Source organism: Anas platyrhynchos, chromosome 1 (genome assembly GCF_047663525.1).
Source record: "Anas platyrhynchos isolate ZD024472 breed Pekin duck chromosome 1, IASCAAS_PekinDuck_T2T, whole genome shotgun sequence".
NCBI lineage: Eukaryota > Metazoa > Chordata > Aves > Anseriformes > Anatidae > Anas > Anas platyrhynchos.
Genome location: NC_092587.1, coordinates 89,834,441 through 89,850,328, shown reverse-complemented (window position 1 = coordinate 89,850,328; position 15,888 = coordinate 89,834,441). Strand labels below are relative to the sequence as shown.

General features: G+C 34.6%; 1 protein-coding gene across 42 annotated transcripts in view; it reads left to right on the top strand.

The window, feature by feature from the left end:
• Positions 1-15,888, top strand: part of LOC101801420 (target of Nesh-SH3) — a 154,056-nt gene that overhangs the window by 105,339 nt on the left and 32,829 nt on the right. For 37 of the 42 annotated variants that reach the window (XM_072023509.1, XM_072023578.1, XM_072023513.1 and 34 more), the window contains 10 exons: positions 347-421; positions 1,052-1,126; positions 1,608-1,682; positions 3,253-3,327; positions 3,800-3,874; positions 4,863-4,928; positions 5,208-5,282; positions 9,746-9,841; positions 13,333-13,443; positions 15,648-15,731. In XM_072023509.1, the coding sequence (XP_071879610.1) occupies positions 347-421; positions 1,052-1,126; positions 1,608-1,682; positions 3,253-3,327; positions 3,800-3,874; positions 4,863-4,928; positions 5,208-5,282; positions 9,746-9,841; positions 13,333-13,443; positions 15,648-15,731 (807 nt within the window). The remainder of the gene's footprint in view (positions 1-346; positions 422-1,051; positions 1,127-1,607; positions 1,683-3,252; positions 3,328-3,799; positions 3,875-4,862; positions 4,929-5,207; positions 5,283-9,745; positions 9,842-13,332; positions 13,444-15,647; positions 15,732-15,888) is intronic. The other 5 variants (XM_072023472.1, XM_072023456.1, XM_072023541.1 and 2 more) reach the window with 5 other exon arrangements.

Below are 15,888 nucleotides of genomic sequence, written 5' to 3'. Positions count from 1 at the left end.
TGTTTTTGTCCCATTACTTTATTGTGTGCTGTTTGTGACTGTATTCTTCACTGCTTCATCCAAAGCTACAAATCTGTGTATAACTGTTGGGAAGTCTGTCTGTGTCAGTGGCCATTTAATTTCTTTTCCTTTCTTTACAGGAATTCCAACTGACTGATTTTCAGCTTCTCTTAATATAGATTAGATCATACTTCCTTGTGTACTACGATATTCCTTGTGTACTATGGAAACAGTGTTTTTGTTTGTTTTGTTTTGTTTTTAAAGAATATTTCAATTATTTTTATGGGTGCTTTTTTTTTCTTTTTCTTTCTCTCTCTCTCTTTTTTTTTTTTTTTTTTAATTTCAGCTCCAAGTGAAAAACAATTCATTCATACCAAACCAAAAAAACCTGAAAAACCAAGAGTGCCACACACCAAACCTGGTAATTGAGTCAATCTTGTAATTTTGTGTGTTTCTATTTAATCATTCTTTTCCCCTAGCCTGAGTTTTTCTGCTTTAAACAGAATTATTCGTATCTGGTTTTATGGTGAATCAATGGTAAATCAACCTTTAGATCAGTCAATCCAAAATGTCAAAACTACGCTGAAAATAATAGTAGCATCTGTAGTATATGTTTTTCCTCCTCCTTATTACATTCAGCAAATGATGACTAATAATTTGAGTGTTGACAATTTTCAGTGGCTCAGATACACTGAGTTCTCTCTTATTGCTGTCTTGTAATCAGAGGGGCTTCTCTATGAGCATGTTTTTTCACCCACAAAATGCAATCTAACTCCTTTGAAATATGTTGTTACACGTAGCAACTGACATGTGTTATACTGAAACAAAAGTACTTTTAAAATAGTTAAGATCTGTGTCTCTTCCCATTTTTGTTATAGAAGTAATGTATAGATGTTAATAGAAGGATACTGATAACTGTCAACAGTTGATTTTTAAGATATTCTGCTACTCTTTAGTTTGGGGCATTTTGAAAGCTTTAGAAATAGTGCAAATACTGCTTTGTTTCTTTACAGTTAAATTTTAAGATTCTCAACATTTTCTCCCTTAACAGCAATACATCAAACAACCCCACAACCACTTATTACAAAATCTTCTACTACCACTGAGCAGTCAAGGGCAACAATGGGTAAATACATTTCCTTAAACTTAAGATGCAGGTCTTTTTAACTGTTCGATGGGGAAGTTTCTAGAGAATATGCTCTGGTGTGTTCTTTTATGCAGTATCAGTCCACTGTCCATCATTCTGCTTACACGCGTGCATGTTTCTTAATACAGAAGAGTCTCAGTTCTATCTTCGAGCTAAGGCAGAAATTGCCTACCGTTCATGTCTAGCAAGAAGACTGTATTTTTCAGTTCTCTAACCAACTTCAGTGGTCTAATTTTTCTTTTAGAGCAAGAGTTCTAGCCACTAACTCACATTATCATACAGCACAGTATTAGAATACCACTGTGTTTTGGAGAGCCATTTTGTTTCAGGTTCCAGAAACCCATGGAATTGTTATTGTCTTTTTTTCAGGCACTTGAGGCATGCACTTTCTGTGGGCTAAGTATGGCATTGGATTGTGACTCCTGAAAAATACAACAATAATCTTTTTCCTTTCTTTCAGCTCCAAAAGAAACACTGCTCGTTCCTTCCAAACCCAAAACATCTGTTGAGCCAGAAATACCACAGACTAAACCTGGTAATTTAAAGTTTTTAACTTTAAAAGTGTTATTGGAGCACTACTTTAGTTACACTTTTTGCTGTCATTTGGTACTACAGGGATGTGACATGATCGGTATTTAGAGAGAAATTAGTGTAATTGTTCAACTCGGAATACCTCAGTGAATTACATCGAAAAGAATGCCCCAGAACTGGGTCATGTCTATGGGTACACACAAGTTAGGGTGGCTATTTTTTATAAATTTATTTTTTAATTGGTTGATAGAAGCCATTAAAATATGAGGAACTTGATTAATTTGAGTGAAGATACACTACTGTAACTGGTTTCACTAAGTTCTTTTATTTGGGGCAAATTTATTACACCAGATAAATGTGCAAGTACTTTTGAAACTCAGGCTACAGGATCGTAGTTCAAAATAGTTAGGTGGTAAGAGTACAAGTACCATCTTCTAATCAGTGCAGTAATAATAGTAAATTTATGGATGCATAATTATAATGAAGGATGTATATTATATCAGCTTCACCTGGGGTATGAACTATTTCCATAAAAATTACTACATTGGAAGCTTATAATGGAAAAAAAATAATCTAGGGAAGGTGTGACAACATGATCATAAGAAAGAACAACACTTAACTTTTCTTCATTCCTAATTCCCAGTCCCAAACTGGTGATACTTTATTTTTTAGGCAATTAGGTTTGTGAATAGTTTTATCATTCCCCCTTTTTCCTTAGACTTCTCATGTAGCCAGAAACAATTTAAACAGAGACCCTATTCATTAAAGAATGGTACACGTATTTTATTATGAAAATCAAATGGAACAGTCTAGCCAAAAAAAAAAATGTTTTCTAAAGGATTATTTTGGAAGACTCTCTGTAAGTAACCAAGCTAGATTCTAAGTCTCAATTGAATTAGAGCTATTTCCAATCTTGTCATAGTTAACAAGTACCACATTTTGGCACCACTACACAGTTCAGTTTAGTAGAAGAATTTTAGAAAACAGAACTTAAGGGGTTATGTTTTTAACGTTTAAAATTTAAATAATTGTAATGACCTATATGCAAAAGAAATTCTACTGTTATCTGGAAAGTTGTTAAAAATAAATGGCACTAATTAGTCATTACCCTTCATCCTAATAAGTAGGTTATTTTCCAGCTTCCGTATTTTAACCTTGTTTCTGAAAGAGAAAGAGACACATGTAGCATGCACTTCTGCTTGCCAGTCTTTCCTTTTCATCCAGTAACTTTCTATCTTTGACAAAATGTGGTCAATTTTGAATGAGGGAAGAATGCCTTAAAGATAATTATATTATTACAATCTTTTAGAGAATTTTGAGGGAAATGCAAGTTAGCGTCCTCTATTAGGGTGTCTGTTCTGAAGTAGGTGGAGGCCCAGCAGAATATTTGCAATGTCTGTCTGTCAGCATGAAAATACCTCCAGACTACTCAGAACACAGGCCTGTCTTAAATCTGTAAAAATTGTCTTAAAAGATGCGTAGGTAGATGTTTATGAAACAAAGGACACAGATACTTAATGAAATCCAACATCATTGATTTCACATCTCACAGAACAATGTTTTATTTCTCATAGCTCCAAGGACAACACACCTGGGATCAATTAACCTCATAACAGTTCATGTTGTTGATGGGTCCAAAATGACTTTGGGTAATGAGAATATTATGACATTTTATTTTTATAACTTCACTTTCTCTGCTTTTGCTATATGGCTAAACTTATCCTTTAATCAACAGAAGTACCTTAAATATATCTTCATCTTCTTCATTAGTTAGGCACGTTCCAGGGCATGTACAAAATGTTGCTGGTTTTAATTTTCCAGTCATGTTCCATCCAATTTGTTTGTAATTATTTATAGAAATAAATGCTTCATGTACATGATTGAGGAGTCATATAAAAAGATGTCTTGCTCATCTTTTCTTCTGTTGTCTAGCTTTTTAATTACGTATATCTTCCCAGTCTTGAAGTTCTGGTATAAATCCATGATTTTCAGTCAGGTTTCTATCACTCACCCTTTTTGTTTATGGTCTGCGCTATGTTTGAATTTCCCTTCCACCTGTGGTATCTGATGTTTAAAAGAAAATCATTTGCATTTGATAAGCAATCAAATCTCCTCTTTCAGTTCCCAATGAAACATACCAGATTTCACCCAAACCTAAAACGGCTCTTGTAACTGAAATTCCACGGTTACATACAGGTAATTCTTATAATTTTCTTAGTTTGTTGCATTGAGAGTCTATTTAAACCTCTAACTGAGTATATATAAACCTCTAATTGAGGTTTAGTGGTCTGTTGTTACTACCCTTGAAAGCTTTTAAGCATTATTAGTGTTTTGTGTCTGATCCACAGATCAAAAGCATTGCAAACACAAACATAACTGACTCCCACCTTTTTCTCAGTATTTGTGAAATTTTTACCAAATTTGAATGTCAGAACTTAGTAATATGTTCTTTCCTGCATAAATGTTTTCTCAGAAACTTCAGAGAGGCTAGAGTAACTGATGTTGATAGAATGGTTGTTAGACTCAAGTATCAGGTGGATAGCTGTATTTATGTAAAAGTGTTTGAGTTACTCAGGTCAGTTATTTGGCATAAGATGACAGTGATGACTACTTAAATTTTCAGGTTTCAGTGTGATTCACACACATACTGTAACAAATAAAATTTCAAAATTGTTTTGCAAGTGAAAGACGACAGTAGGAAAAGGTTGAAGGCTAGTAATTTTAATTTTAACTTTGATAATGACATTGTATGCTTCCAGTAGTCTTCTCGGCAATATTTTAATGTTTCATGTTTTTATCTGAATATTTGATTTTGGGGGGTTCAGTTTGGTGTTTTATTTTGAGGTTTTTTGTTTTTTTTTTTGTTTTTTACAGAACCTAATTAAATGTCTTAAGGCCATGGATACCTTGCAGAGCTAACTCTGTATCCATATACAGTTGGGTAACTGGCTGTAAATATTTTATATCTTTTCCTAAACCTAAACATGAATATAACTGGTCAGACTGCATGATGGAGTCATCTGACCACTAAAGAAACTAGCATTTTCAGCGTGCATTTTGGATCGGAACTCATAGAATTCTCATACGTCCATTTTGCTATATCGCATTGGTGCATGGACCTTTTTTTGTGGCAAATTACACTGCTTATACACATAGCATTTAAACTGAACCTTATTTCTTTTAGCGGCGTATAAAACACGTCTCACTTCTGCAAGACCAAAACCATCTGATAAATCACAGACCAGACCTGGTAATAATTGTTTATTCACTTTGGTATGGGAAGGAGGTCCACTATTTATTTCTTTAATGATTTTCACCTGTTCTTAGAGGAATTTTAAGTATTGCTAGAGAAAAAGGGTGTGCTTCTTTCAATTAATCAGTCTTCAGGTAAAGCCTTTTCAATTTAGGAAAAAAAATTGTATGCCACCACAGCAACTCTTGCTTTTTCTTCTGTAATACGGAATTGTTGGCATCACTTAGAAGTCTCATTTTCTTCTCATTAAGCTTTTTCTTTTAAACTTCCTCACAGCTCTTAGTAAAACTACACTAGCACCAGCTAGAACAAAATCACCTGGCTTGCCAAAGTGGATTGTGCCAACAACAGGTAGAGCTGTTTTTTTGTGTGCTTTGTTTGTTTGTTTGTTTTTAAGATATTAGCAAAAACACACGAATGTTACTTCCTGAAATGATCTTAAGCCTTGCAAAATATTTAATTACGTATGATTATAGAAGCTAATTCTTTAGAGTACTGTATGTAATTGCTGTTACTAGTAATGCTATATTGTTCCTGACTGCTACCGTGAAATGGTACTATATGTGATAAGTGTAGTCTTAGAGGTAAAGTATATAATATGTCTACTGTTTGTTGATGTTTTCCATATGATAGGTCCAGAATAAATAACCAGGCAATAGGCCAGGTGATAATCCAGAATAAATAACCAGAGATGGTTGTATATCTAAATTGAATTAAAAATAGCCTGAACATGATATGCTCTTTTGTATTACATATAGAGGGGATGTCATCATTGGAGATATGTGTTCTCTGACCTTTCATATTCCTTCTGGGAAATGAAATGAGCCCATCTGACTGCAGGACATCAGGAACAGTTATAGTATTAAATGACTTAGGATGGCAGTAATCCTGGCTCAAGAGGTTTTGCTATTTACTAGTGCTGGGCAATCTACTTCACAGAAAGTGACCTTTCTAATGTCCGATCACCAAATGTATGAATACACAATTATGTTAGACAGTATGTGAAGTTTTTGTGTTCTACCATATAGCAATGTCTTTGGCAGTGGCATTTTTAGATTAAGAAGGTTTTTTTTTAAAAAAAAAAAAACAACACACAAAACATTCTAGGTAAAATAGCAGTATAAACATGATAATAGGTGTTTAAATTGTTTTAAGTATAGTTTATTGTGCTTTATGCTATTTTAGGTGATTGCTAAGTATTAGTTTAAGCAATCTTTATTTTAAATGCTCCAGTTGGAGTACCTGCTAGTCATTATTTCCATGTCGTTACAGTAGGGCCAGTTGTCAGCAAGAAGTAGTGTTCCTTTATGGTAGATGATGTCAGAAATCACCACAAGGCTATTTATTATTTTGCTGTGTATGCTAGGTATATTCACAAGCAAATAGGTATCTTCATTTAGAGCTCTTGAAAATTATGCTTTTGCAATATTTTCCATTGCTCAGTTAAGCAAGTCTTTTTTCCTAAGTGAAATAAGTGTCCTGAAGATGTCTGTTACCTAGATTTTGCATCCTACTGAGTGAGCACTTTCAGTTAAACATGGTGTTCAAACTGCTTAGGAAGAGTTGGTATTTATTGCCTGTTACCTGTTTATTTGTACTATAAGCGCTGCTGGCATAGTAACTTATTGATAACTTCCTATGAGAGTACATCTTTCTTCTCTGAATGCTAGAGAAATCATCAGTGATTTTTTTTTTTTTTTACATTTATGGCATGATGAAGAAGACTACAACTTTTAGTGAATTCTTTTCATTCTGCGCTTTATTCCTTCCTTTATGATCAAAAAGTGAAATCCCAAGTCTTCTTGTAGAGTAAGTGCGTCACAATATTGTGGCAAATGTAGTGTCTGAGCATACAAGGATGTCTATGCTCACAAAAAAAACCATTTTGTACAAGAGAGGGTTCAGGTAATCGATTAAAAGGAAATCTTCTATATTCCTCCTAAGCAATGTGCCATTATGTTTAGCAAACAATCTTGAAGTCTGCAGAAGAGACTTAAAAAAGAGAATTCCACTAAATTCCACTAACCTGGAACCTTAAATCTTACCAGCTGAGCAAAGGCAAAAAAGCCTGTTTTTTTTTTTTTCTTTTTCAGTAGATGATATCTTAGAGAAATTATCTTTTAAGATATTTGGATGATTTTTGAGGATAGAGAAGTTTATTTCTTCCATTAGGAAAATGATGGTATTTTCTGTGGTTAACTGATCAGAATCCTTAACCAAGCTGTAAGGGACAACATGTTTTCAAGCTTACATTTAAACATTACTTTTTTTTTTTTTCTTTCTTTGAAGAAGAGTACATTTGATAGTCTATTGTTGACTACTTTGGATCTTACTTCCTTGTTGTGCGGGCAATGCTTATTGGAAGCACACCAATTCTTCTTCCTGAGTGTACGCATTAGCATCAATGCAAAGATGTTCCACTCCATGCAGAGTGTGTTTGGCAGCTGTGGGGCCCTGATGATAAGCTGTGGAATTTGTTTTTCCCAGCAGCAGCACATGGGATTGCGGTTGGTTTCCTGGCAGGCTTTTCAGTCTCCTGGCTAGCTGTATTGTTAGCTGTAATGCCAGGTGGTAAACTTGACTTTGGGAAACGGGCAGAGGTTTCAGCCACTTAACTAACATTCCTTTTAGTCTTCTACCATGTTTCCGGCCACATTCTGTATAATTTATTTTTAATGACATGGCTTTTCATACTTATTTTAGTTCATGTGATATATCTTAAACATTATTTGGTTTAATCTTAACAATGTAAAAGTTGTTCATGGTCTATTAAACTTCTGGACAACCTTCACCCAAGTTTCAGCAATGTTTCATCTCCCTTGTGAGAGAGTTTGTTTTCACTATAACAGATATCAACTTCATGCTGTGCTTTGTTTGTATTTTTGAAAATGTGAGCATATAGCTAGGTTCTAGATGAACTCAAATATTAAAGTATTCCAGGTTTTTTTGTTGTTTTGTTTTGTAATCAATGGCACCTTTTCCCACTTCTTAAAATGATCCACGCTTCTGATAGTATTCCTGCTATTCAAGGTGCAGTGGTTAGCTTTAAGGTGTTCCAGATCCCATTAATATTTCCAGGAAAAAAATGATGAAAGTAAAGAAAACATCAACACACATTTGTCTAACACATCTATTCTCAGTTCTGTTAAAAGTCTGGATGAATGTGCTGAGTTGAAATGCTTATATGATGCTAGGTAATGTTACTTGCTTAAGGCAAATGCTATGATAAATGCAGCAAGTTGTATGACATTGCAGATACTTTGTGTGGAGATACAGGCGAACTTTTACGTGACTTTGAAGTGCATTGAAACATTAAAGAGGAGATTTTTGTTTTTCCTTTCACATAATTTGCACTACTATTTTACTAATGGCAGTAATACCATATAGAATATATACAGCATGTTGTTTGTTGATAGCCAATACAATTCAGAAGAGATTGTAATTCTAAACTATATAGTGAAGAGCAAAATAGAGGCAGGCTTTTCTGTAGACACAGGTGCAAAACTAAGTTAGACATGTAATAGATATCTGGATGATTTTGTGAGATTGAGGCAATGGGATGATGCATATTTATTGTGGGATGAAGTTTAGAAGCTAATATACTTTGACTGTAACCCACGGTGTATACGATTTATTTTTCTTTTTAAAGCTAATGCTGATGTTCTCATGTGTCATCCTTGAACGCTAGTCATGTGAAACATTGATTAGTACTCTGGTGCTTTGTATATCTGAAGACCTAATTAACCAATTTAGTTACCTGAAGACAAATTTCAGTTATAACAAAAATCACATTACGTTTAAGAATTTCAGTCACAGGAACCAGGAGACCTTCATCGTATTTACCATGAAAAATTTATGAAAAACTACTTGTTTTATACTGGTGGAATATAGGTGTAGTCTAGTAATAAACTGAGTACCAGATTAGAAACGTGAAATCTTCAGTTGAAATGTTTTGATCATGTTGGAATAGTCTTTCTAAGTTGGTAATTTATATGTGTGTGTGTAGGTATGTGTGTGTATTCTTTTAGTTGATACATTAAATTGCTGGAGGGGGAGTGGTTCTAAGGTCATGAGAAGGGTGAACTTTTCACAAAAATGATGAAATTGTAAAGCGTCTTCTCAGTCTACCATATATAGAGTTTTTATAAAGTAAATATGCTTATTCTGTGTAGGGAAGGCATATTAATTTAACAATTTGGCTGTCCTATAAATGTCAGCATGTGAAACAATTGTTCTGTACCAGGGGTAGTTGTGTTGATCTTTTTAATGCCATTTACTTCTTTTTTTGTGTTTGTGTGTATGTGTTTATATTACTTTTAAGTGGGACATTCTTCTATATACAAGCTGAATTTTACGCACACTTTTTTTATGCCTCCACTACTGCAAATATGGGATGTGTTTGGTTTAGAATTCCTCTAGTTATTCAATATGGAGGATAATCGAAGATCTTATTTTTCAGGAAGAGGAGAACTTTGCCCGTAACAAAAATCAACAGACATTTTATTCTGTGTACAGAAATACTAAAACGTGCCCTGTATTCATCCTTCCACATATAATTTTGGTTTCTTAGTAGTTATCTCTTAATCTTACCCTCTTTCTAAACAGGTCTTTTACAACAAATATTTAAAATTAAAGTGTAGACTCTCTATGCCAAGACCACTTTCTACATATTCAAATAGGAAGGTAATAGTTATCACTAAAAATACCAGTTTTACACGTCATGTTACCTAGAATTTGGACACATACAATATAGAAGTATTATATAACTTGGTACTGCTCTGTAGATAATTAATTCATATCCTTTTGTTTCACAGATGACGTTTATACACCTGAGGATATTACTAGACAAATTGGCGTGGATGTAGAAAAACCTTTTGAATATACTGATACCCACGAAAAGCCATTTTCTGGTAAGATGAATAAAAAGGACAATGTACCAATTTTTAATAGTCATGAAAAATTGGAACATCGCCTTTCCTATACACACACATACACACACCAAAAACAAACAAACAAACAACAACAAAAAAACACCTCCACTGAAGAAGAGAAAATAATTTTTGGTCATCCTCATTAGTGCATTGTCTCTTGGCTTCAGGATGGTATTAAGAGAGAGAAAAACAAGAATATTTCATGGTCAGTACTTAGTATGTGGCATATGTTTGTGACTAAATATTACCATTGCCAGTGCTCATTGTATCCTTGCGATTAAACAGCCACTCTACTGTAAACACTGATCTTTTTCATATCTGTGGGTTCTAACTAGCAATGGGAAATGCTTATCCAAATTACCTACCCACTTATGAGAACGCTTTTTTGGACCTTAGGATTGTTAGGAAAATTAGAATGCTAGGATTGTTGCAAAACACTGTGGGAGTGAATAAGCTTACAGTTTTTTAACTTAAGTAGACTTTACATGTGATTTTTAACTTTACATGTGCTATAAAAGACTTGTCAGTTTTATTTCTCTTGCAAGTCTTACAATTCCATTTTCAAAATATTCTAAATATTTTTACAGAAAAACAACTTCCCTGAATAAATCTTTAAAAATAGCCTTCTCATGTTTCACTTTTTTTTGTTCCACATCTACACATAACAATACAGACAAGCATGCAAACACACTCGCAGAGAATTTTCTTGGTTTTATTAGCATAACTAGGAATAGACCTTGCTTTTAACTGTGCTTTTTTACTGGCATAAAAACTGACTAAACTCAAAATATTTCTGACTTTGCCCTTGGATTTATTTTTCAGCTGCGTCTGTTGTTTTTGGTTTAGATTTTCCTTTTGAAAATATGTTATTTGGCTTTAAAAAAAGAGATACAGATATACACTTGTTAGTAATTAATAAACTGCTGTTTGCTCCTAATCCCTACTGGATTTCCTTTGCACCTAATTTACCTGCACAAAGACAGCAGCCTTGCTTGACGGCTGAGTTCTGATGTTTTATCTTTTTAAATTTAATTCAATCAGAACGTTGTATTCAGCACAGATTATGTAGCGTGGTATACTCTTAGGAGTAGCTGGATTCAAGCTACAAACTGAAAAGAAGCATGGCTCTCTGTTTTGCTTTCTTTGTTTTTTGTTTTTCTGTCATGGCATGTCGAGCAGTGATGTCCACTTAAGTAAATCCAGTCTGTGATTTGCAAACACTGCAATATTATTTTTTTTTATGCACAGAGATTTTAAGGATGCTTTTACATACGCTTTTACTCATCTTTTGACATTAGATGTTTAAAGTTAAGCTTTTAGAGCTTTGAAGTAAGCCAATACCTTGAATTCTAATCATAATAGACAGTCGGGTATGTTTGTGAAGTTAGCTACTACTGTTCCATAATTTTCTTGTATACTTTTGTGATCTCAGCTCTTTCTATGGTGCCTTAATATGTATATGAAAACTCAATTTATTGGGTATAGCTATAAGTTAGCCAATATTTGACCTAGCTTTTATGTATATATATATTTTTTTCTTGAAATCTTAATGTGTGTTAACTGACAGACTGACATTTACACCATACATGAGGTATGAAGAAGATGCATTACAGCATGCAGCACTGATGCGTTGTTAGTAGTATGTCCTAAGAGGCTATTCAGCCTCCTTTTTCATGAAGAGTGATAGGGGTGATAAAGTAAAGGAAATACATTCCCTGTCCAAAGAACACCTGAGATTAAATAAGTCCTAATAGTTCACAATGCCACTGTTTTAACAATAAGCCAGGCTATCAGAAAATCCCTAAATTCTTGTGTGTGTCCTAGTTTACAAACTCAGTTAATTACATTTGGTAACATCATAGACTGTCTTCTAAATTACCGTGGAAGTAGAAGGGAATGGTAAGGATTCTCATTTTTTTTTCCAGAGTGCAGTATAGTAGATTCAACTGTGACACACTGTTTCAGCTTGCATTTAACTACTGTGGTTGTGTTCTTTGGAAGATACAGTAGAAACCACTAACAAGTCAGTGCCTACAAATTTTTACCCCATAAATACCTCAGACAATCCCATTTCCTACATACGGGCAGTTGAATACTAATTATGGGTACTACTGTGTAGTAATATCTAGGGTACGATGACATATAAACAAGTAATATATAATTTTTCAAGTCTTTAGGCATATTTTTTCATCTCTGCCTGATGAAGAATGAATATGAAACTTATATATACTGTTTTTGAAACCACTAAATCTTTCTGAATTAGATTTAGCATTGTTAACTGTCTTGGTCTGAGGGATAAGAAAAGGAGAAAAAAAAGGGGAGGGAGGCGGTTGTAAATGATTGCAGAAGTCCGAAAGTAAAAGTGAACCAAGAAAGATGGAGATGTTCATGTTTGTATATTGTAAGTATTTCTAAAAAAGCTTTCCCAAATGAGTCTTTGGATCTGTTCCCATCTCACCCACAATCACTCTATTTATAGGGTAAACTAGGGTCTGATAAATAGGTCCTGGGGAACTCTACATAGCCAGTAACTCAGTATCAGGCAGCTCACAGTTTTGTTGATATTGGCAGCATATTAAGAATTATATTCTGTTAAGGGTTTTCTCCTCTTAGGTACAAGAAGTCTTTTGTTACATATACATGTTGCACACATCTAGTTTTTTCCTAAGGAAAAAAGTGCAGAGGTGAATAGTGGAAGAAAAATCTTTTCCTTTAGCCTTTCTTTTACATGATAAAATCCTTTGTAATAGCCTGGAAGACACAGAAAAATGTTCTGTATCAGTTATCAGACTTAGGTTCTCCTTTCAGAGCTAGCTGTCGAAGGACCCTACCAGATAAATTTAATGCATATTGGCTGGAAATGTGCATTGAAGCAGCCTAGTTGGTTGCTTCAGGAGTTTCTAACACAACAACAGTCTTTTTTTTTCATATCAATCCATGAGCTGACTGTGACTTTCATTGTTTATGTTAAAGTGACATAAGATAACATATCCCTAATAATCATTTCACTTTTGCTACATCTTATGCTTTAAGCTGAAAGTGACAAGTTTTATCAGTTAGAAAGCACAAATGAATTGGAATTTTGTGAGTAGGATACTGAAGACATTTCCATCTAAACTCAGGTGGTGTTTATTGTGGGAAGAAGTATCCCGTCAGCTGCCAAAAAATAACTGTTGACAGAAGTGAGTAACTACACAGAAAATAAATCTCTGAAGTATTTGTACAAAATCCCAAAGGAGCTACATTTTCTCATTGTAAGCTTGGTTTAAAGTTCCACACCACCACTTCCCAAAGAATTTAAGTCTGAAAATACAACTGTTCTTGGCTCCTTGCTTCACCTCTTTGCTTTTGATTATAAATGAAACATTAAATATTATTTCAGAAGTCAGAATTTAACTTGTAGTAGGTTTTCTGATTTTATGGAATTTGAGGGTAACTAATTAACGACACTGTCCTGTAATGTCATTCAGTAACTGCATCACCAAGACCTCAGCGTCCTCCTATACCTCCTGTCAAGCCTACACCTATGCGAAGAAAACCTCTGCCTCCAAATACTGTGACTGGTAAACCAGGGAGTCCAGGTATCTCAGCCTTTCCCCATAAATATTTTATAGTGTGTTAGATACTAAACTTGACTGGTTGTGTACAGGAAAATTTTACAGTATAGATTCTCTGTCTTGAATCAAATGTGTTATCTATAGAAACCAGTTTTCTGGAACATGCATGCCTTGTGTCTTTTGTCTTTATACATTGTGTTTTCCTTTTGTTTTCCTGACCTAGTTGTGTAAAAATCATCCATAGCAAGGGAGCTGAAAGCCAAGTAGTGTCATGCAAGTCATCCTTTAAAACATTTCAATGTCTACTAATAGCATTTGCAGTTACTTAATGTATGTGTCAGATGGGAGATATTAAATACTGTGCTTCAGTATGTACCCACAATTGGTAATTAATAAAGGAATTCTGTCCCATGTATGTGTCCCTATACGATAGATATGGCACATCCATTAACCCCTGCTAATAACTTAAGCTAATAGGCAGCCAGAAAACTCACTGGCAGGTAGAGGGATATGAGTTATTACATGTACAATGAGTTTAACTTAATCTATGTGTAACAGTATTCCTGCTTCTCAGTATCAGTGTAAGAGCGCTCAGAATCTTTTACGTTTACTATTTTATTTTAATTTTATCCTGAAGCTAATATTCAGTGTCATCTGTATATTTTGTCTGTGGATTTGAAATTTGAAATTGTGTGTGTTAAGGGGGTTGTGATTTTTTTTCTGAAATTTCTCAAAAGGAGAGACTGCCTTTCTGTTTGGGCCTGCTAGGGAAGCCCCTTTTGTCCTCTCCCTCTTTTGCTCATCTACAAAAAAACTGGTCCATCTCTGCGTCAGCCAACATCCTTGTGAGAAAGTTTACCCCTGTGGCAGGTCTTCCTGTTGGCAATGGTGGAAGGACCTAAATAAATCTTCAGTATTCTGTGCATCAGATTAGAACTACAACCTCAAACATGGATGAAACAAGCTGTATATATTCTCAACAGCAGAGCCAAGATAGAAAAGTTGTGTCTGTACTTCCTGTTGACTGGTGGCGTTTCCTTAGTAATAGCTAAAACAGAGCATAAGACGTTGTCAGTCTTGAGCTATAGCACAAAAAATCTTCACTTCTTGCATTTTCTTTTGCTTGTAATGAGATCTATGCTTATTTTCTTTCTTAAATCTGTAATTCATCTACCAGCATTTTGGAATTCCACCTTTTTTTCCATACGCTAGAGGCCAGGTTATGGAGTAGTCAGCAGTTATCATGCCTTCCTAGACATTCAAGATGGAATAAATCAGTTAGATGATCTGGTCCTTCCTTGTGGGACTGGTAGTAGATTTTCCTTTTAGTTTGTTTCATAATGTTTGTCCTGCTTGGTTTTGAACATCATCTGAGTTTCTTCTAGTTCCCTGGAGAAGCTGTTCCACAGTATTAGCAGGAAAATTTTGCTTCAGTGTTCTTCTTGGATTTTCCCTTCTATAATGTTGTTCTGTTTCTCTTTCTTATTAACACTGTGATTAATTCCTTGCTTGTATCTTTCTTACTCATCCACTAGTTGAGTGTTATGGGAAGGTTTCTATGCAGACATTAAAAGTCTCCTGAATGGAAAAAAAAGGAAATAGGAGTGTTCCAAACCTTTGTCAGTCTGCACTCTAGTGAGAGTCTTCATAAATTTCTACTGTTATCCCTACTTTCCATTTTTTTGAACTTGGTTTGTCAACATTCTGCCTTCAGTCACCATGTTCTTCTGTGTCATACATGCGGTGAAGGTGACTACATTATGTAGTTCTTGGCTTTTTGGAGGTGAGATTTTGCGGTCTTACAGTGGTTGTCTGGGAGGTTTCCAGGTTTCTGTTGGTGACTTCAGCTGTTCTGTGGTGTGAAGAAATGTGCTCTTTTATTTGTGAAACAGTTGGTTATTTTGCGTCTATTTACCAGCCAGTGCTTAATAACCAAGTCATGTATGTTCTAGCTGACTGAATCTGTCAAAGACAATCTCCAAATAGCAAAGAATTTTCTTACTAGACTTCAGGAATAGGTTCTGTTGGCAATAAAGAAAACACAGAATTTTCCTAAACCCAACTGGGAGCTGTTGAGTAAGTTTTGAGGAGAATGTCATAGTTTAAATGAAATCATGTGCCCATTTCTTTTATGAATCACTCGTCAGAAATCTGAGGTTTTTTTGAGTTTTTGATTTTCTAAATAGTGAATGCCTTGTTGCCATACATTCCTTCTTCTGTCACTATAGCTAAATCTGCTGGACCAACAACACCTGTGAGGACAGGAATTCCATCTAAGACACCAACAGCTTTTGCAACTCCAGAGTATTATGGTGAGCATAATGTAGACAGCTCTGGTTTCTTTTTTGTTTCTTTTTTTCTTTTTCTTCATTAACATAAAAGTTTCCTTTTTTTTTTCCTCTGGCTTCCCTTTCCTAAAATAAATTGATGCACTATAATATAAGAAATACTCTTTCTGGAGTGATTCTG